The 23532-nt window shown below is 43.2% G+C and overlaps 1 protein-coding gene across 1 annotated transcript in view; it reads left to right on the top strand.

The window, feature by feature from the left end:
• The window catches only part of fstl5 (follistatin-like 5), a 267906-nt gene that overhangs the window by 195457 nt on the left and 48917 nt on the right, over positions 1-23532 (top strand). The window contains exon 8 of the mRNA XM_063000647.1: positions 4109-4229. Within this exon, the coding sequence (XP_062856717.1) occupies positions 4109-4229 (121 nt within the window). The remainder of the gene's footprint in view (positions 1-4108; positions 4230-23532) is intronic.

Here is a 23532-nt window from a genome sequence, read left to right as displayed (position 1 = left end):
ATATGCAGTTCTACGGGACCATGGAACGCATTAACAGGTTTTCATACATCCTTATGGGAAAAAATACCTTGAAACTCAACGCCTTTTAAACTCAGTGCCACTCCCAGAACCAACTGATGTTGAGTTTCAAGGTACCCCTGTATTTTAAAGCTTCTTTGAGTTACTTTTTGACCGTGGGTGCAGGTTGAAATTTTTAGTTTACCATACAATATATACTTTTTTTATATTTTAAAAACATAAAAATAAGCAGTTATAAATAATAATAATACAACTTTTATATGTTATATGTTTTTTGTATGTAGTAGTTTTTTGTTACCCTGCATTAAATAACATACCCACCCTATCATTGTGCTCATGTTTTTGCCAGTGCTTCCATTTTACAGCAGCTTTTTAACTCTTTAAGCAAGGTGACGTGTAATTTGAGTGATAAGCAAATGAAATGCTTATGTGAGTAAGGATTTCAGTGGCAGATTCAAATGTACATTATTCCTTGTCACCTTCTGCACCTTGGGTTTTGGGAATGTTGTTTTTGGACCTTAACCTACATATTAAGACACAGGACATTAATTTTTTCCAGTAGCTAAATGCCTGACAAAATCAATCAAACAAATCCTTTTCAAAAGCATCTAAAAGGAAATTATTTTTGTTACAAATAAGTTATTTTAATTATGTCTAATATATCTGACTCACTGATGCTTCAACAGCTAAAGTGTCATTATCCTTGTCACTTGTAACTAAATCATAAACCACATATAAAATATACATAATACATATGTATACATAATAAAAAAGGCACAAGTGTCTCAGACTATGTAGATCTCAGCTTTGTGTTTATTAAGAATAATAATCTAATAACCAAAATTGGGCAGATCTGTGTACTTTCTGTAATCCTTGACTTGGTTGAATCTAATTTTCTGTTTGTACTGGTTTTCTTCCTGCAGATCCCCTCACAGGTAGGTTTTAACTGGTTTTCTCCAGCTCTGCTTGTATTTTCCCACCATCCAAAGCTTATTTAGCATTTCATTAATTCATCAAGAAATATCCATAAGTCATCAATATTTTTTAATCATTTTTAGACAGTCCTTTGTTTAGGTATATACTGTACATCCATATTTATATTTTATTGTTTATACTAAGAACAAAGTAGGAATTAATTGTATTTGTGATTTTGAAGTGGTTATATGCACTGCAAGTATATAAAATAGCATAAAGAATAAGTCATACTTTTTCCCTCACTGTAAAAAAAGGCAGTAACAAGTACAACTAAATTCATATTAACCAATTAACCAAACTAGCAAGAAAATGAACATTAAAGGAAAGCTTCAGGAGATTTGTTCTCACATTATTCTATTAGTTCCCTCTGTATTTCCTTGGGGTGACGTGGCCTAATGAAATTCAGATCCAATTAGAAGGAAAAGTGAATGGAAAATTGTTCTGAGAAAAATAATGTATTAACCTCGTGGAACTGCACTCTTGGTGATGGTTATTATAGGGCAATTGCACATGTGAATTAATCAGCTTTAGGGTTTCTGGTAGCATTTCAGCGAATTCACTTTTGCAGATTTTTTTTTTTACTCTCGGATTCTGATGAATTGCATGCATAGGGGGTGGAAATCTAGATGCCTCATAATGCTATTATGATTTAGGATGCTGCAGTGCAATTGTGAAATGATTCTTAATGTGCCTGTATACATTTTGGTTCTATAAATCAATGTGATTCAGGTCTGGTTATGTAGAGTCCCTGCTAGGCACATTTTAGTGATTTTTCTGTGCCCTTGGAAGCTGATTTAACTCATTAGCTAATTAACAGCCCTGGGTGTATTATAAAAGAGAAAAAAATATTACAGTTGTCTAGGCAGTGGCATTCCTTGAACCAAACAGAAAAATAGAACTGTGTAGTTCTTGTACTTTACATATAATGAATAATTAATAACTGTAATGACTATGCAGGAGGTATAGTTTTAGTACTTATTAGTAATTAAATTATTAAATATTAAAGTGGCATGTGACAAATATTGCACAATGAGTTGGGCAAATATAGCCATATACACTGATCAGCCATAACATTATACCCACCACCTTGTTTCTACACACATTGTCCATTTTATCGGCTTCACTTACCATATAGAAGCACTTTGTAGTTCTACAATTACTGACTGTAGTCTATTTGTTTCTCTACATGCTTTTTTTTAGCCTGCTTTCACCCTGTTCTTTAATGGTCAGGACTCTCCCAGCACCACTACAGAGTAGGTATTATTTAGGCAATGGATCATTCTCAGCACTGCAGTGACACTGACATGTGTGTTGTGCTGGTATGAGTGGATCAGACACAGCAGCGCTGATGGAGTTTTCACCTCACTGTCACTGCTGGACTGAGAATAGTCCACCAACCAAAAATATATACAGCCAACAGCGCTTCGTGGGCAGCGTCCTGTGACCACTGATGAAGGTCTAGAAGATGACCAACTCAAACAGCAGCCATAGATGAGCGATCGTCTCTGACTTTACATCTACAAGGAGGACCAACTAGGTAGGAGTGTCTAATAGAGGGGACAGTGAATGGACACGGTCTTCAAAAACTCCAGCAGTGCTGCTGTGTCTGATCCACTCATACCCACACAACACACACTAACACACCATGTCATTGTCACTGCAGTGCTGAGAATGATCCACCACCTAAATTATACCTGTTCTGTTGGGGTCCTGACCAGTGAAGAACAGGGTAAAAACAGGCTAAAAAAAGTATGCAGAGAAACAGATGGACTACAGTCAGTAATTGTATAACTACAAAGTGCTGCTAAGTGCGGGTAAGTGGAGCTACATATATATATACATACATATACAGATTAATACAGACACATATAAGCACATACATACTCACACATGCATGTGCATACATGTGTACGTACAGACATGGCTTTGTATAGGACTCTCAGTCTTCAGCTAGAGCCAGCTGTCCCTGCCTGGTGGAGTTGTAGACCTAATGGCTCTGGGGACCTAAAATGATTAGTTTCAACTAATCTGTAGTTAATACCATTTAGGAGTCACACACATGCAACTTAAGATGGTTACCAGGTGCCACATGACATATACAATAACTTATAATACTTAATTATAATAACCTTTCATGCAAACTTGCACTGCATACCATACGGTTACTGAAATAATTGTTAGTACATGTTTTTCAAAAATTTTGTGGCTTTTTAGCTTAACATTTAAACCTAATATGCAGCAGAGAATTTTGTGTATTGATTTGTTCATTTGATCTAATCCCAAAGTCACGTTGGGTCCAGCACCAATTGGAAACATAAGTCACGAGACAAAAATACATACCGAACAGGTCACAGTCCATTGCAAAGCATTATACACTCACACAAACACTGGCTTACACATAGGGGTTATTAAAATTAACCAATACATCTTTTGCATGTGTTTGGATTGTGGGAAGAAAGCAGAGTGCCCAGAGACATGTTAAATATGGATCAAACCCAGATCTATTCTTTTTTAATCACTGTTTTGTTTTGCCCTCAGTAGCATTTGGTTCTTATTGTTTTTTGTTTTGCGGAGAATCTGCTCCTCACTGGAATCTATTATTTTGTTCATTTATCATCAGATGAAAAAATGGATTGCACAGAACAAAACAATTCACCAAAAATAATTTCTGTTTAGAGGATGATTTTATACAGCCTGTCATTTTTTGTAAGCGCTATGCATTCTCTTGCCTTTGAGCTTTGTCACTTTGTAGACTAAATAAAAAAAGCTTTAATATTACATAACAGAAAATGTCGCAATCCATTTTGATTGCCGTTTTTTATTTTCTTCATTCTGTCTTTTTTAACTTCAAAAAAAGTACCACATTACTCATCTTACTATCCATCCAATCTCAGTATCTGCATGACAAAATGAGTCTGCTTGCTAAAGCTCTTGCACTTTTATTTGCAGATTTATGCAGTTGCCTGTGGCTTTTATTAAATTTATGTAATGAATTTAATTTGCGTGATTGGGATTGAAGTGTTGTCACAGTGTGCTTTGCTAGCATGTTGTTTCTGCTTTAAAATCATTCTTGAAGTTTAATGCTATTATTTAAGCCAATCTGTTTACTCAACAGGATTTTGGAGATGATGGGAGTCTGTATATCACCAAAGTGACCACCACTCATATGGGGAACTACACTTGCCATGCTGACGGCTATGAGCCGCTGTTCCAAACACACACTTTGCAAGTAAATGGTATGTAAAATTGTTGTATCCAAGCACACACATCACAATTTTAAAGCATTCAAAAATGCTTAGCTGTACACTTTATGCCTAGTTCGCACTACACGATTTTTGCCCAGATTTTCGCTCACAGACAGGGTGTCGCTAGATGTGCCAGCTCAGAGGCAAATCAGCGTTTGCTTGTGGCTTGAAAATCGGCTCTTGATTGCTGTGTGTGAACTGTTCAATGACTTGATTGCTCGCAGACTCAAGAAAAATATCTAGCATGTTAAATATCTGGACCTGTTGGCGACAGATCGAAAGGTGCGATCAGGTTGTGATTGTTGTGAACACAAAATACAGAAGAGAAACCCTGGGGGAAGAGTTGTAAATATGTGGAACAGGGGCTTAATGTAGTTTATATCAGAATACATCGACACACACAAGCTTCACAGTATTTGTGACGTATCATCCACACCAGACCATCATACCAACGATGCATTGCAAAAAATATTTATTTCACCTCTAACTCGCTCTGCAGAACAGACAATCCCTGCTGGCCATGTTGCCAAATCCACTACTTCACACAGATTCATTTTTTTTCTCCTACTTGCTTTTATGCTACAGTAGTGTTCAAAAAAATAGCAGTGATTTTAAAAAAGTGAATAAAGCACAAAATCATTATAATAACTTTTATTTCCATAAATGCAAATGCACTGAAAATACTACACTTTTAATTCTAAATCAAAACATTAACAACATTTAGCCAGTTTCTGTTAATCCTTTACAGAAAGTTAAGAAAAATGAATATTAGGCTGTTCAAAAGAATAGCAGTGCAGCATTTTTCTTTAAAAACTCAAAAAATGTATCTATAAACTGAAAATGTTTGAGGTTTCACTTTACTTTAAATTACTGAACTAATATTTAGTGGCATAACAATTGTTTCCAAGATCTGTGTTGCATGGAGTCGACCAACTTCTGGCTCCTCTGAACAGGTATTCCAGTCCAGGATGATTAGACTACATTCCACAGTTCTTCTGCAATTTTGGGTTTTGCCTCAAAAAAACGCGTTTCAGATATCAGCCCACCAGTTCTCTATGAGATTGAAGTCAGGGGATTGGGCTGGTCACACTATTACCTCAATCTTGTTTGTCTGTAACCAAGATGTTTTGGGTCATTGTCATGTTAAAACACCCATTTTAAGGACATTTCTTCTTCGACATAGGGCAACATGATCTCCTCAAGTATTCTGATATATTTAAACTGATCCATGATCCCTCGTATGTGATAAATAGACGTAACACCATGGTATGAAAAACATCCTCATATCATAGTTTTGTACCACCATGCTTTACTGTCTTCACAGTGTACTTTGGCTCGAATTCAGTGCTCAGGGGTCGTCTGACATACTGTCTATGGCCATTTGACCCAAAAAGAACAATTTTGCTTTCACCAGTCCACAAAATGTTGAGCCATTTCTCTTTGGACCAGTCAATGTGTTCTTTGGGAAATTTGAACCCATTCAGGACGCGTCCTTTTCATAACAACGGGACTTTGCAAGGAGTTCTTGCTGGTAAATTGGCTTCACTTAATCATCTTCTGTACTCACTGGGAACTTCAGATGTTCCTTGATCTTTTTGGAGGTGATCACTGGCTGAACCTTTGCCATTCTGGCTATTCTTTGATCCATTCAAACAGTAGTTCCACGCTTCCTTCTGCATCTTTCAGGTTTTGGTCACTTTAAGGCATTTGAGATCATTTTAGCTGAGCAGCCTATCATTTGCTGCACTTCTCTGTATGTTTTTTCCTCTAAAATCAACTTTTTAATCAAAGTACGCTGTTCATCAGAACGATGTCTGGAACAACCCATTTTACCCAGTATTTCAGAAGGAAATGCGCTATGACCAACCTGTGCAACATTTGCCACCCTCCTACATTAAATAAGGGCCAAAATTGACACCCATTCTTCTGCAGAATGAATGACTTCACCAATTGAACTCCTCACTGCTATTATTTTGAACAACCCCCTTTCAATCAATGCTTCGATTACTCAGAATGAACGGCATGCATGTCCTAATTGTTGGGTTTGTTTTGTTTTCAATACTCTACTACACGTTCAAGTAAATTTTTTGCTATGTAGAAATAGCATTTCTACTAAAAACTTTGATTTATCAAGTTAATGGTGTTGGACTGCAATTTTTTTGAACACCACTGTACATATCAGCGCTCAAACAATTGATCGCTCGCTTTATTCTGGCGTGCATTTTTGGACATGGTATCATTATACCCCTTGTCACTTCTCTCATGTGTTTTCGTGACAAAACTTAATTTGGGTGACCAGATAGACTCGTTCCTCCTGGTGATAGATTGTGTAGTGTGTGACCCTCTATTGCTGATCAGTTGTGTAGTGAGAAAACCACAACGACTTAAAAGACTCCCGATTATAAGAGATCAAGTTGTGTTTTGTGTAATATCATGTTTTGGTAATTGATCTAAAAAGTACTTATGTATTTATTTATTTATTCATTCATTGTTTTTTATTTATTTATGCATTTTGTCCCTTGTTCTTCCAATTTAGCATAGACAGTTAGTCTTCCACTTCTAGGAATCCCAATCGTGTCCGAGGAGGGTATATTTGTCTGACACACCCTCCCTCCAATGTGTGTCAAAGAGGGTGAATTCAGTAAACTTGCACGAGTCTTGCGCACTAACACACCACCACCATGTCAGTGTCACTGCAGTGCTGAGAATGATCCACCGCCCATAGGCCAGGCTCCTTACACAGCGTTAAAGACCCCACCTTCTTTTTAAGTCGTTTTTTTCCCACCCTGCAGACCAATTTTATGTGCTGCAGGCATCCAGCCAACCGATAGCAGAGCTGAGATTCAAACTCGGAGAGTTCAGAATCCTAGCACTGGTGTGCTAGTGGAATATTCCACTGAGCCACCTGAGCGCTGATCTAAAAATTATTAAGTGTGACAAATATGAATAAGCCCAGACTCATGTGAACAATATGCACCTGATGTTATTAGTGGTCTTGTCTACCCCACGTATACCCCATATACATATCATCTGTGGATAAGATACCAGGTACTACCACACACTGTTTTCATTTTGATCCTCTTGGGCATCACTTGGGTCTATGTAGAATATTCCAACAGGACAGATTATAAGCAGACCAGAATATTAAAATGTGATGCCTACTCTTGTGTATTAATTTAACTATTTTAGAGGGTGCTGTAAGATGAAATGGTTATTCCTAAAGTCATCCAAAAAGTCCTTGAGGAACTATTAAGAGTGACAGTGAGGTGAAACTTCAGAAACTGCAGGAAAAGATCTTTGCTAATTTTAATTATGAACTGAAGTAACTTACCATCGGTTTCCCAGTCCCATATGAAACCCTGACAGAGAAATTTAACTTCATGCATTGGTAAACCATGTAGTGTTGTCATGCTGGTTTGGTTGTTCACAAATCTGTTCCTGACATCCCATTTAAACCACAACTTCCAGAGCAAGATCTTTATAAGCATATAGTAATCTGTACAGGTAAAAAAGGCATCTGCAACCTGCAGTTAATAAAAAGCTATTCAAAGCGAGGCTCTTGACACGCTGTGGTGGTGTTATGTGGTGGATGTGAATCAGAAGTGTGTAATGATAGTTAAGGTCCATAGTAGCAGTTACAACAGTATTTGACTGGACCCTAAAATATGCACTATATTCCTGAATGTACTGATCTTTTAGTGCAAATATAATTTATTACTAAAACCATGCCAACCTTGGAGCACTCCTATGATGTATACAGCTCTAAATGGCTGGTGCTGTACATTAATCCGGAAAACCATAAATTGCATAAATGCAATGAAGCCTGAAAAACCAAATTGAATTTACGATTTCACACGTCACAAAATGCTAAAGCATAGCTAAATTGCTAACTGAATAACCACAGAGGATCATTTTCAGCAAAAATGTCTCACTGTATATGTCCACCTGCATTTTCTCTGACTGCATGGTGCTGCACAGTGTTGCACCACCTCCTTTAGCTCATGGCTGAAAGGTGTTTCTTTGTTTGCAAAAGTGTTTTATTTCATAAATCCTGCCCCTAATACACTGATCAGCCATAACATCAAAACCACCTCCTTGTTTCTACACACACTGTCCATTTTATTAGCTCCACTTACCATATAGAAGCACTTTGTAGTTCTACAATTACTGACTGTAGTCCATCAGTTTCTCTACATACCTTTTTTGGCTGCTTTCACCCTGTTCTTCAATGGTCAGGACCCCCACAGGACCACTACAGAGCAGGTATTATTTAGGTGGTGGATGATTCTCAGCACTGCAGTGACACTGACATGGTGGTGGTGTGTTAGTGTGTGTTGTGCTGGTATGAGTGGATCAGACTCAGTAGTGCTGCTGGAGTTTTTAAATACCGTTTCCACTCACTGTCCACTCTATTAGACACTTCTACCTAGTTGGTCCACCTTGTAGATGTAAAGTCAGAGATGATCGCTCATCTGTTGCTGCTGTTTGAGTTGGTCATCTTCTAGATGTTTCCCAATTTTTGGTTGGTGGACTATTCTCAGTCCAGCAGTGACAGTGAGGTGTTTAAATACTCCAGCAGTGCTGCTGTGTCTTATCCACTCATACCAGCACAACACACACCAACACACCACCACCATGTCAGTGTCACTGCAGTGCTGAGAATGATCCACTACCCAAAAAATAACAATTCTGTAGTGGTCCTGGGAGAGTCCTGACCATTGAATAACAGCATGAAAGTGGGATAATAAAGCATGCAGAGAAACTACAGTCAGTAATTGTAAAACTACAAAGTGCTCCTATATGGTAAGTGGAGCTGATAAAATGGACAGTGAGTGTAGAAACAAGGAGGTGGTTGTAATGTTATGGCTGATCAGTGTACATTGCTTCTATATTTTTTTACAAAGTAAGGCTTTTGCCTCACACTTTCTGGCTGTAGATCTAACTGGAGCTCTCAAACAAAATGAATAGGATCTGGCATGGCATATGTGCAGGTGGAAATGTACCAATGGGTTACTTTAAGAAGTAATACATACAGTAAATCATCAGGGAAATGTAAACATTCTTATAGAAATTGCCTGGCAATAGACCTCCTAGTCTTCTGGATGTGGCTGCAGTATTAGTTTAATTACTGGGGATTTTGAATTCTATTGTTGAAAAGGTTTATTTATTTTATAAATAAATTGTATTTATTAATTAGCATTTAACGTCATGGTTTGGATACGAGGCGAGTTCATAGGTGGTTCAGCTTTGTGTACGAAGAGACACACCCTAATCAACGCATTATCCCTTGACTCAGTGCAGGCGCCATCAATCAACCAGCAGAGGTCATACTGTAATTGCATCAGTTATGAGGTCCTGTCCGGCTCCCACCCTGTATGAATAACAGCCAATCGTTGTTTATGTAGCCACCCAGCCTGCCGGATGGCAGAGCTGAGATACGTTCGAAATGTCAGCTCTGGTGTGCTAGTGTGTTTTACCGCTGCGCCACCTGAGCGCCCAACCTTTTAATCAAGCAGTTGCACTCAGTGCTGCTGCTTTTACCCTGCAATTTTTAAGCATGCTAAATCATTGTAGTATCAAACATTATAATGCTATTCTTACTACAGGAATTATGGCATGATGGGACTTTCTAGTGATGCAGCAGTCATAATGCATTGTTAGGGAGGAGACAAAGAAGACCCGGGTCAAACACTCTGAAGACACATTGTAGTATAGGCCAGACTGGGGGTCACATCCTTGCTGGGACCACATCCTTTCATGAGTAAAGCAGATTGGACACCAGTTGTTCTGCTGATTTAAAAACTTTAAGGAACAGTGGTAGCCTAGTGGGTAGAGCTTTGGGCTATCAACGAATCCCAGCTCCGCCATGCAGCCACTGTTGGGCCCCTGAGCAAGGCCCTTAATCCTCTCTGCTCCAGAGGCGCCGTACAATGGCTGACCCTGCGCTCTGACTCCAGCTTCCAATCATGCGAAGAAAGAATTTAATTGTACTGTACACCTGTATATGCATGTATGACAAATAATGGTATTCTATTCTATCTACTTTTCTAAAGCTTTTTAATTTTTTTCAGTGGTGACCTGTCCTTGTCCGTAGCATAGTTTTATCTCGCCACACTCTCGAAATCTCATTAATAATGACCTGAATATCATACAAGCTTAACAATAAAAACACATTTTAATTGGTCGCAAAACAAATTAGCCAACCTCAGGAGGCTGTTGTCAGCCCATTGTTTTTGGACACTGGAAAGGAAAAGTTAATTAAGGTGACATGTTGCCCCTTTTGTGCCAGGATCCAGAAAGGGAGCTGAGGGTGAGGTCTCCCGCCAGCATGGCACTAAATAATGCACCATGACAACCAGGAGTGTGCAATGTTGTTAATTTGTGCTGCTTTTCTGTCTCGTCAGTGCTGTGCAAAGGCTGAAACCGTGTTTTGTAGAGGAACTGCTTTTAAGTTTTAAATGAGGCCAAGCAGCTGGCTTATGTTCGAGAAGCTCAACCCACTGACATGATTAGCATTTTTATTTAATTTGGTACTGCTGTTTGGTTTTTCTTTAACAGTTGTTCTACATTAAAGTGCTAAAAACAGCCTGTTAGAAAATTCAGGAAATGGCAATGAAGAAGTGCAGTTAAAATTCAGTTTTTTAGAATATTAGGGAGGTTAAAAAGTTTGTAAAAGAGCAAAATAAACATTAAGGTCAATAAAATAAAATGGAAAATGAAATGTATGTGTGTATATGGCAAAACGCAGTGAGCTTCTCTCCCTAATAAATATTTATTCATGCAAGAATAGGACTTTGACTACAGCAGGTTAAAACCATTAACAGAGCAGGTATTATTTAGGTGGTGGATCATTCTCAGCAGTGCAGTGACACTGACATGGTGGTGGTGTGTTAGTGCGTGTTGTGCTGGTATGAGTGGATCAGACAGAGCAGCACTGCTGGAGTTTTTAAATACTCACTGTCCACTCTATTAGACTCTCCTACCTAGTTGGTCCGCCTTGTAGATGTAAAGTCAGAGATGATCACATATCTATTGCTGCTGTTTGAGTTGGTCATCTTCTAGACATTCATCAGTGGTCATAGGATGCTGCCCACAGGGCACTGTTAGCTGGATGTTTTTGGTTGGTAGACTATTCTCAGTCCAGCAGTGACAGTGAGGTGTTTAAAAACTCCATCAGCATTAATGTGTCTGATCCACTCATACCAGCACAACACACACTAACACACCACCACCATGTCAGTGTCACTGCAGTGTTGAGAATGATCCACTACCCAAATAATACCTGCTCTGTAGTGGTCGTGGGAGAGTCCTGACCATTGAAGAACAGCATGAAAGGGGAATAACAAAGCATGCAGAGAAACAGATGGACTACAGTCAGTAATTGTAGAACTACAAAGTGCTCCTATATGGTAAGTGGAGCTGATAAAATGGACAGTGTGTGTAGAAACAAAGGAGGTGGTTTTAATGTTATGAGTGATCAGTGTATATCATAGCAGTCTTGGAATGTAACGATTCCTGCTAATGTTTTATGTGTTTATTTATTTTTTTAGTTAATTACTTTATCAGTGACTGAAGGATTAAATGACAGGAATAGGAGGGGGCGGCTGTTACAGGTTGAATGTGGAACGCTGAGAGCCCCACTTCACTGCATTCCCTGTGTCCCATTACTCATTACTTGCAACACCTTAAGGCAACACAAAGTATATCTGAGCCTCAATGGAATCTTTCTGTAACTGGGCAGGTTGTGCCTCACAACTTAAGCAAAAAAAAGTGAAGCTCCCCACCTGGTGTACTTAAAACTAACCCAAGTGCAGGATGCTTAACCAAGGTAGAACAATACTGGGGCTAAAAACACCCACAGCACACAACAGAGACAGTGTATAAAATAGGGATAGTAAAGAACTTTTAACTAGTTGTCACAATATGACATGCTGCTCCAGCTGTCTGCATCAACCCATTTCTCAGGATAAAAAGAGAAAAGGTAGGAAACCCTTAAAACAAGACAGGGAAAGCACTACACAAGCAGCACTTGCACTCTACAGTGGATTTACTGGACCATTAAGCCGACTCTGGAGCAGCTTACTCATTGAGGGTGGTTTCAGAAAGAGGCCTGCATGCTTCCTTGATGGGTAAGCCCCCAGAAGGAGATAAAAGTGCTCTGGCTTTATACATCGACAGAAAATCAGACCAGACTGAGCTCAGCATTATGGTTCCAGTAGAAAAAGCAGGTTGCCAGACAGAAGAGTTGGCAAGTCTGTGAGAGAGGAACCGTGAGATATAAAACCACTCCCACCTGGAGCAATTTAACACTCAGTGAAGCAGAGGTGATCCTTAGTTTAGGAAAAATGATAGGTCAAGTATCTGTGCCTCCATGCCCCCTTTGCTGGTCATAACTGGCAGGGCAGATGAAGCAAGATTCCGTAAGTTAACATTTACAAGCTGGAGTGTGTATGTCAGAGGCACGCACCACTCTGTCACCTTTTCAACCCAGCAAATGCTGTCTTATTTAAGTAAACCTGCATAACAGAATTTATAGGACCAATCTGAATAACCATGAATGAAATTACATTTATCAAATGTATGATGATTGGATCCACTATTAGCATCAAATTATATACCGCTGTTTTAGAATGGAGCAGATTTCTCACATGGTTAAAACCCTACAGGACACAAAGACACACACGCACACATATTTACAATACTAAACATCTGCATTGCAGCAAGAAAGAGTGACTACAGGAGAACATTTAATAGGTAATTCATTTATATAAGCCCTTCATCCTGATTGGGGTTGCAGTAAGTGTAGTGCCACTGGGAAACACTTAATGCAAGGCCTGAATACACCCTGGACAGGGTTCCAGTCCATCGCATGGCATCACACACTTATTTACACCGATCAGGAATAACATTATGACCACCTTCTTGTTTCTACACTCACTGTCCATTTTATCAGCTCCACTTACCATATAAAAGCACTTTGTAGTTCTACAATTACTGACTGTAGTCCATCTATTTCTCTGCATGCTTTGTTAGCCCCTTTTCATGTTGTTCTTCAATGGTCAGGACTCTCCCAGGACCACCACAGAGCAGGTATTATTTGGGTGGTGGGTCATTCTCAGCACTGCAGTGACACTGACATGGTGGTGGTGTGTTAGTGTGTGTTGTGCTGGTATGAGTGGATCAGACACAGCAATGCTGATGGAGTTTTTAAACACCTCACTGTCACTGCTGGACTGAGAATAATCCACCAACCTAAAATATCCAGCCAACAGCGCCCCGTGGGCAGCGTCCTGTGACCATTGATGAAGGTCTAGAAGATGACCAACTCAAACAGCAGCAATAGATGAGCTATCGTCTCTGACTTTACATCTACAAGGTGGACCAACTAGGTAGGAGTGTCTAAAAGAGTGGACAGTGAGTGGACACGGTATTTAAAAACTCCAGCAGCGCTGCTGAGTCTGATCCACTCATCAAATGATTCTTTTTTCTTGTTTCACCCCTTTTTATATATTTTTCTCATCTCCTTACCCCCTGCCTATCACTGTAAAATGTGCTCTCAGTATAACGAGGTCTGTGGTAGCTGGTGAACGTGCCCCGGGTTCCCAGCGAAGCAGACATTACAGAGCTCAGAGAACAAAGGCCTCTTATACCAGGCCTCCTAATTAGTGCTGATCACCCGCAGCCGTGGGGCTGACTACTTAAGCCAGCTCCACACAGCAGCGGGTGTCGCACCTTTGTTTGTTTTCCGGTCCGTGGTGGCAGTCGTCCACACGTTCGTAGCCTTAGCTGGTAGCCCTGGTGGCGTATGCCATTCGGGTAAGTAAAACCGCAAGGTTTGAGGTAACTGGTATGTTCTGTTGGTCTCGTAGATATAGTGTGGTGCGACGCGGTGCAGTCCTCGAACTGCAGTTCATTTTGCGCTAGCAGTTAGCGTTAGCGGTTTCACTCAGCGCTGTGTTAAAGCGCTGAAAGTATTCTGGCATCAGTGCCTTCAGTTATTCTGAACATTGGATTCTCCAACCGCTGGGTGGCGACTCCGCTGAGCAAGCGGTTGCCGTGCTAAAGACCCCGGTTCGAATCCGCAGTCTAGAACTGCCTAACTTTGTTTATTTGTTTCTTTCTGGTTTCAGATTGGTGTGTCAGCTCCGCGATCCAGGGCGCGCCGACCGGTCACTGCGATTGTTAGTCGCGGTGTTGGGTCTAGCGCTCCTCGGAGTTCCCCTCCTCTCCCTTCGCTCCTAAGCGTATTAGAGGTTCTCGCGCTCCCGTTTTCCAGCACCACTACAGTGCGGTGGTAACGCTCCCGGCTGCCACGCGGCTGACCGGGGTTCGCGTCCCGCTTCCTTCTGTTTTGGTTTCACTTTGTTTATTTTTCATTTAGTTGCGCCAGCAGCTCCGTCGGAGTTTCCGATCGGGTTTTTTGTGTTCTGTTTTTCGTTTGCTGTTTATCTTTCTGTTGTCCTTATAATTAAATAAAATATTATTATTTTTATTTACTTCTGCATTTGCGTCCTTTCTTCCCACGTGACAGAAAGGTGCGACCAACCATGGACGCAGCAGAAACGCCACCCCCTATCGACGTATTACGCCACCAGGGTGTGGCGTTAGGCAGGCACGAGGTGGCCATTAGCCAATTGGCGCAGCAGGTAGCTGCGCTTAGCCAGCAGTCTCCAGCTTTAGGAGCCGGCCCACACCCCCCACCCCATTCGGGAGGATGTGGAAGCCGCGACACCCCCATTCCTCCTCCTGAAAGATATTCGGGAGAGGCCAAGAGGTGCCGTGGCTTCCTCCTCCAGTGCGCGCTAGCCTTCGAGTTGCAGCCCTCCCGCTACCCCACAGAGCGGTCGAGGGTTGCCTATATCGTTTCTCTATTGACTGGCCGAGCCTTGGAATGGGCTACCGCCCTCTGGGAGCAGAACGCTCCGGAATGCTCATCCGAAAGCGCCTTTAAGGAGGCCTTAAAGGAGACCTTCTTCCACCCCTCGGGGGGTCGTGAGGCAGGCCCACGCTTACTTGAGCTAACCCAAGGTAATCGGCCAGTCGTAGATTACGTAATCGAATTTAGGACACTAGCGGCGGAGTGTGGGTGGGATGAGGGCTCTCTCACCGCCATCTTTCATCGTGGCTTATCGGAGAAGATAAAGGATGAGCTGGCCACCAGGGACTGTCCAACGACCCTTAAGGCCTCCTATACGCTGGCCACAGCCATCGATACCCGTCTTCGCCAGCGAAACCGGGAGCGGGGTACCTGCCCCCCGTTTACCCGCTTGCTGGCGCCCCCTAAGTCTCCTCCACCGGCCCTGGATCCCGAACCCATGCAGTTGGGCTCAGCCCGTGCCAATGCCCGTTCGGCATCGGGTTCGTTCTCCCGACCTCGGCGGCCGGAAAACATCTAGGCCGCTCTCGAGTCAGGGACTCGGGAGTGAGCCGACCTACCATCCCTGCCCAAGGTCTGCTTTTGCAGGCCCGGTTGTCCTGGGGCCTCGGGAACACAAACCTTCAGGTTTGTGTCGATTCAGGTGCGGTGGAGAATTTCATTGACAGCGATCTGGTACACAGGCTGGGGATTGAGGTCCAACCGCTAGCATCACCAGTGTCGGTCCATGCGGTGGATGGCCGACCTGTAGCGGGCAGCCCGATAACCCAACGGACAAGACCTCTCACGTTGCGTCTGCAAAACCACGAGGAACGGATTACCTTTCTTGTAACTCACGTTCCTCACCTCCAGGTGGTTTTGGGGTATTCGTGGCTGCAAAGACACAACCCTCAGATCGACTGGGCCACCGGATCAATCTTCATCTGGGGAACGCGGTGTCGCGACTCGTGTTTGCTGCAAGGTGGCACGGGTTCTGCTCCGACGGAACCGAAGATGGAGGTGCCGGATTTGGCAGCTGTTCCCCCTGTGTACCATGACTTACGGGAAGTTTTTAGCAAGTCCCGGGCGCAGGACTTGCCCCCCCACAGACCGTTCGATTGCGCCATCAATCTTTTGTCCGGCACTACTCCTCCTAGGGGGCGCCTTTTTTCGCTCTCCGGTCCAGAGAAGGTGGCTATGGAGGAGTATGTGCGTGAGGCACTTAAACAGGGGTTCATCCGTCCTTCCTCCTCCCCAGCTGGGGCAGGGTTCTTTTTTGTGAACAAAAAGGACGGCACCCTGCGCCCCTGTATCGATTATCGCGGTCTGAACGCCGTTACGATCAAGGATCGGTACCCGCTGCCGCTGATGGCCACGGCTTTCGAAGCCCTTCAGCGAGCTTCTGTTTTTTCCAAGCTCGATCTTCGCAGCGCGTACAATTTGATCCGGATCAGGCAGGGGGATGAGTGGAAGACTGCGTTCATTACGCCCACTGGCCACTATGAATACCGGGTGATGCCATTTGGGTTAATGAATGCCCCCGCAGTCTTCCAGAGATTTATCAATGAGGTCTTGCGGGAGACTCTTGGTAAATTCGTCTATGTTTACTTAGACGATATTCTTATCTTTAGTCGGTCCATCGACGAGCATATAGGGCATGTCCGACGAGTTCTCCAGCTTTTGCTTGACAACCATTTGTTTGTCAAACTGGAGAAGTCAGTCTTTCACTCCCCCACGGTTTCGTTCCTGGGGTTTGTAGTGGCCGAGGGCACCCTGCGCATGGACTCGGCTAAGGTATCAGCTGTGGAGAAGTGGCCAACTCCAAGTTCTTTACGCCAACTGCAAAGGTTTTGGGCTTTGCAAACTTTTTTCGGCGTTTCATTAAGAACTTTAGCTCAGTCGCCTCTCCGTTAACGGACCTTACAGGAAAAGGTCCGTTCCGATGGACGGTGCAGGCCCAACAAGCTTTTGACGAGCTAAAAACACTCTTGACAACTGCTCCCGTTTTACAGTTGCCCGACCCAGAGGAACCCTTCGTTGTCGAAGTGGATGCCTCCGAGGTCGGAGCTGGGGCAGTTTTGTCCCAAAGAGTGGGGCCAGAGAAGAAGCTGCATCCATGTGCCTTCTTCTCGCACCGCCTGACTCCAGCCGAGCGGAACTACCCGGTTGGAGACAGGGAACTCTTGGCCATTAAGTTGGCGTTAGAGGAGTGGCGACACTGGCTCGAGGGGGCCAATCATCCTTTTCTTGTCTGGACGGATCACAAAAATCTGTCATTCATCCAGCAAGTCAAGAGGATGAACTCCCGTCAGGCCCGGTGGTCCTTATTTTTTGGAAGGTTCAATTTTACACTGTCTTATAGACCGGGGTCCAGAAACGTCAAACCGGACGCTCTGTCTAGACAGTGGGAACCGACCAGGCCGGAGACCGGACCTGATCCCGTGATCCCCTCGACCCTGATAGCGGCCCCAGTCACATGGGGCATATCGAAGGTCATTCGGGATGCCCACCGGGCTGAACCCGACCCCGGTGGGGGACCTCCTGACAGACTGTACGTACCTTCATCCGTACGGCGTCAGGTTTTTGAATGGGCCCATGCTTCCCCATTTTCGGCGCACCCAGGTGTGACTAAGTCCCTGGTCTTGCTGCGCCGAAGATTTTGGTGGCCGGGGATGGAGAACCAGGTACGTGACTTTGTCCGTGCTTGCTCTGTGTGTGCTCTGAACAAGACACCCAGAGAGCGCCCGCGGGGCCTCCTTCATCCGTTGCCAATACCTGCTAGACCGTGGTCCCACATTTCTCTGGACTTTGTGACAGGCTTGCCAAAATCCAGAGGGTTCACGGCGGTATTGGTAATTGTCGACCGGTTTACCAAATCTTGCCTTTTTATCCCACTGCCCAAGCTACCATCCGCCATGGGTACTGCGCAAATCATCCTGAATCATGTGGTGAGAGCACATGGGGTCCCATCAGACATTGTGTCTGATCGGGGTCCACAGTTTGTAAGCCAGTGCTGGCGGGCCTTTTGCCAACTTCTTGGCGCCACGGCCAGCTTATCCTCCGGCTACCACCCGGAGTCGAATGGGCAGTCGGAGAGGCTGATCCAGGATCTGAGCAAGATGCTCAGGTGCCTGACGGCAGGGAATCCGACCACGTGGTCGGATAAGTTGATATGGGCAGAGTTTGCTCACGACACCCTGCATCATTCGGCGATTGGAATGTCACCGTTTGAGGCTCAGTTCGGGTACCCTCCGCCGCTCTTTCCTGAGCAGGAGCAGCAGGTAGCGGTCCCGTCTGTACAGCTTCATGTCCGCCGCTGCCGCGCCGCCTGGCGCAAAGCTAGGCAGGCACTTGTGGCCACCCAGCGCTCTGTGAAGCGCAAAGCTGACCGCAGGCGGCAGCCGGCTCTTACCTTCCGGCCAGGCCAACGAGTACTTGTGTCAACGAGGGATCTCCCCGTTCGAGGTGCCCCACATAAGTTGGCACCCAAGTACATTGGTCCGTTCAAGGTGGTAAAGCGGATTAATCCGGTGACGTATAGGTTGGAGCTTCCTCCCCGTATGAAAGTGCATCCAACCTTTCATGTCTCCCATCTCCGACCATTTATGTGCGGGGGAGTTTTACCCCCTCCCCAACCTCCCGCCCCTCGTATCATCCAGGGTGCCCCTGCCTTCACCGTCCGCCGGTTGCTTGACAGCAGGAAGGTTCAGGGTAGCACCCAATACTTGGTGGATTGGGAAGGTTACGGCCCTGAGGAACGTTCATGGGTACCGGCTCGCCAGATCCTGGACCCTGAACTGATCCGCGAGTTCCGGCGCAACCGAGCTGCGGGTCTTGGGACCTCAGGAGCTGTCCCTAGAGGAGGGGGTTCTATAACGAGGTCTGTGGTAGCTGGTGAACGTGCCCCGGGTTCCCAGCGAAGCAGACATTACAGAGCTCAGAGAACAAAGGCCTCTTATACCAGGCCTCCTAATTAGTGCTGATCACCCGCAGCCGTGGGGCTGACTACTTAAGCCAGCTCCACACAGCAGCGGGTGTCGCACCTTTGTTTGTTTTCCGGTCCGTGGTGGCAGTCGTCCACACGTTCGTAGCCTTAGCTGGTAGCCCTGGTGGCGTATGCCATTCGGGTAAGTAAAACCGCAAGGTTTGAGGTAACTGGTATGTTCTGTTGGTCTCGTAGATATAGTGTGGTGCGACGCGGTGCAGTCCTCGAACTGCAGTTCATTTTGCGCTAGCAGTTAGCGTTAGCGGTTTCACTCAGCGCTGTGTTAAAGCGCTGAAAGTATTCTGGCATCAGTGCCTTCAGTTATTCTGAACATTGGATTCTCCAACCGCTGGGTGGCGACTCCGCTGAGCAAGCGGTTGCCGTGCTAAAGACCCCGGTTCGAATCCGCAGTCTAGAACTGCCTAACTTTGTTTATTTGTTTCTTTCTGGTTTCAGATTGGTGTGTCAGCTCCGCGATCCAGGGCGCGCCGACCGGTCACTGCGATTGTTAGTCGCGGTGTTGGGTCTAGCGCTCCTCGGAGTTCCCCTCCTCTCCCTTCGCTCCTAAGCGTATTAGAGGTTCTCGCGCTCCCGTTTTCCAGCACCACTACAGTGCGGTGGTAACGCTCCCGGCTGCCACGCGGCTGACCGGGGTTCGCGTCCCGCTTCCTTCTGTTTTGGTTTCACTTTGTTTATTTTTCATTTAGTTGCGCCAGCAGCTCCGTCGGAGTTTCCGATCGGGTTTTTTGTGTTCTGTTTTTCGTTTGCTGTTTATCTTTCTGTTGTCCTTATAATTAAATAAAATATTATTATTTTTATTTACTTCTGCATTTGCGTCCTTTCTTCCCACGTGACACTCAGGAGTTCAGTTTGCTCATCAGGTCCTGATCAGAGAAGATTATCAAAACTCATTTTAGTGCCAATGCAAAGCACAGTCACTTAGCAACTAATTCAAAAGAAGAAAATGATTAAACCCTGCACACAGCCTCTTCAGACCTGTACAGATAGTGATCTAATCACAGAGCACTTCCAGACAGAATGATGTTTTGCACAGAAGTGCAGAGCTGTATCAGCTAAACTTTTAAAAGGAGTTTGCATAGCTTAGTATACTGGTGAGTATGTATGTATATATACACTGGTCAGGCATAACATAATGACCACCTTCCTAATATACTGTTGGTTCCCCTTTTGCTGCCAAAACAGCCCTACAACTGTGATGCACTGTGTATTCTGACACCTTTCTATCAGAACCAGCATTAACTTCTTCAGCAATTTGAGCTACAGTAGCTCGTCTGTTGGATCGGACCACACGGGCCAGCCTTCGCTCCCCACGTGCATCAATGAGCCTTGACCGCCCATTACCCTGTCGCCAGTTTACCACTGTTCCTTCCTTGGACCACTTTTGATCAATACTGACCACTACAGACTGGGAACACCCCACAAGAGCTGCAGTTTTTGAGATGCTCTGACCCAGTCATCTAGCCATCACAATTGGCCCTTGTTAAACTCGCTCAAATCCTTACGCTTGGTCATTTTTACTGCTTTTAACACATCAACTTTGAGAATAAAATGTTGACTTGCTGCCTAATATATTCCACCCACTTCACCTGTGGTCATAATGTTATGCCTCGTTGGTGTATATTCACATAGATAGATGGATAGATAGGTAGACAGTGGTACCTTCAAATTGGTTCTGGGTTGAGTTTAAAGGTGTTGAGTTTTAAGGTATTTTCTTCCCGTAAGGATGTATGGAAAACCTGTTAATGCGTTGCATGGTCCTGTGGAACTGCATATATTTTAGGCCAATGTAAAAAAACATTTTAGACTCTCTGAAAAGCTGATTCTCACAATTTCTCAGAACCCTGAGCTATAACACAAGTTTAAAAGTGAAACAGGAGGAAAAATCCAGCTAAACACAGATACATGTGGAGCTTTCAGAGTGAATTTGACACACAGATTCGTCTCGTATTCGCACTTTGATGACGTTTTACCACACCGCTCAAGCCAAGCACTGAACAAAGCAGCAGTCGCACACACGTTGAGTTTAAGGGAAACGATGAGTTTACGGGTACAAATTTCTTAATGAAGGGTGTTAAGTTTCAAAGATTTTGAGTATAGGGGACGTTGAGTTACAAGGTATCACTGTATATACAGTACATGGGAACAAATTTACCCTTTTTCTACCCTTACAGTAAATAACAATTAATATTAGTAACACTGTATAAACATTGTAATGAAAAGGTGATAATGTAATATTTGTAACATTTCACAATGATTTTAGATCATTAACAAAAACATATTATCCAAAAGAAACTTGAGTACAGCACCACACATTTTGCAAAACTTAATTCTGTTTATTTGAGTAATAAGTTACAATCCAACATGCAAATCATCTATTTAAAAAAGTATTTGCTTTCTAGGGTTTTTAATTAACCAATACATCATATGTAATTAGACAGCCAATTTAACAAGAACAACACACAAACAGAATGCCACAAGCTGAAGATTCCAGAGGAGCTTTTCTTTATGGAAAAATACCATAAATGGTTACAAAGCCAAAAATTAAAAATTGAATTATTTTAGGAATGATGCAGAGCAGTTTACCATTTAAAGGGTTTCACTACTTAAAGTTGCAGTTGGTCCAGTGTCTCCTTGGAGACACAGTGTGCCAAGCAGACTAAAATATTTCTGTATACTGACTCTTGCAGCTGTTCAGTTATGTCACCCAAGTTTTGTATTATTTTAAAATTTTCCCCAAGCTGCCTCACTTCCATCATGTCTCTGTTACATTACAGAATAGACATTATTGTAATAAACAATAATAAACAACAATACACAGTAGTAATGTACTGTACATGAAAAACACATCACATTTCATTACAGTACGTGTGCTGTACCATAAACCATAATAAATGTCTTTATTTTTTTTATAAAATGTATCTACCCTGACGTATATTACCTGCCATTTGTCTTTCATTAAGCCACACTGAAAGTAACCTTTCCACTTCATCCAACACTGATGGTTGTAATTTTGTTATTTGCGTTATACCTTTAGCAACACTAACTTCCTTGTACTCATCTTCTGTACTCAAAATGTTGCCATTCCAAACATAGAGGCAAGATCAGTCACTCAAACACCACGCTCATATTCCTCGATGATTTCCTTTTTTTTTTTTCAATAGTAATAGATTTTTTCATTTTCTCAACACTACGCTTTCTCTGCACCTTGTTTGGGGCGATTTTGATATTGAATTTTACAAAATATAAAAAAAAACACCAGAAAAACACTGTATATATATATACAGGGGTTGGACAATGAACCTGAAACACCTGCTTTTAGACCACAATAATTTATTAGTATGGTGTAGGGCCTCCTTTTGCAGCCAATACAGCGTCAATTCGTCTTGGAAATGACATATACAAGTCCTGCACAGTGGTCAGAGGGATTTTAAGCCATTTTTCTTGCAGGATAGTGGCCAGGTCACTACGTGATGCTGGTGGAGGAAAACGTTTCCTGACTCGCTTCTCCAAAACACCCCAAAGTGGCTCAATAATATTTAGATCTGGTGGCTGTGCAGGCCATGGGAGATGTTCAACTTCACTTTCATGTTCATCAAACCAATCTTTCACCAGTCTTGCTGTGTGTATTGGTGCATTGTCATCCTGATACACGGCACCGCTTTCAGGATACAATGTTTGAACCATTGGATGCTAAAATTTAGCATCCAGATAGACTTGAATATTGGCCAGTGAACACTCAGGTAACACAGCTAGGTTTGTAGTGTAGTTATGCAGTTTATAAATGTGCCAAAAATGACCAGTGTTGGACTTTTACAGTTTTTTTTCTTAAGCTCTGGCTCAGTGATGAAGTGTAAGACTAACCTGAAATGTGAGCTTTTTATTTGATAGATCAGATCATGTCGTGAACTAGTCCCACTCTCATTCTGTCATCCTGAGCTCCTTCCTTTAAAATAGCAGCTGTAGCTTTATCATCATGACTTACACCCTCAATCTGTCTCTCTGTGTTTCTCTTTGTTGCTCACTGTCAACGGTTCCCTCACTTACACCCACCTATGGTAGACAGGAAGCAAGAACAGATGGCGGAGGATGTATTCACCCTCTACCATCCCTGTCTAGCACACATACAGTAAAAAAACACAGATGCTCAAACTCCCCTCTAAGCGTCCTCAATCTAATGCATCAATCTGTCATGTTCTCGTCCTGGCTGGCCTCAATTAGATCTGACATCGATACATTTGTCCTTGCAGAGCCAATCTTACACATTACATCCAATATTATACATCCTGCCTGCTCACACTGCGATGCACATCAGAGTTGTGTGGTTTGGAGCAGTGAAATGCCAACTTGTCACAGCAAGAAAGCTCATTCTGATATTCTGATTTACAAAGTGAACAAAATAAAAGAAGCTTTTAAAAACTCATTATATGGCCAAA

This window comes from Trichomycterus rosablanca, chromosome 8, assembly GCF_030014385.1.
Source record: "Trichomycterus rosablanca isolate fTriRos1 chromosome 8, fTriRos1.hap1, whole genome shotgun sequence".
Lineage (NCBI taxonomy): Eukaryota > Metazoa > Chordata > Actinopteri > Siluriformes > Trichomycteridae > Trichomycterus > Trichomycterus rosablanca.
The sequence above is the reverse complement of the archived record's forward strand: the minus strand, read 5'-3'. Positions and strand labels throughout refer to the sequence as shown.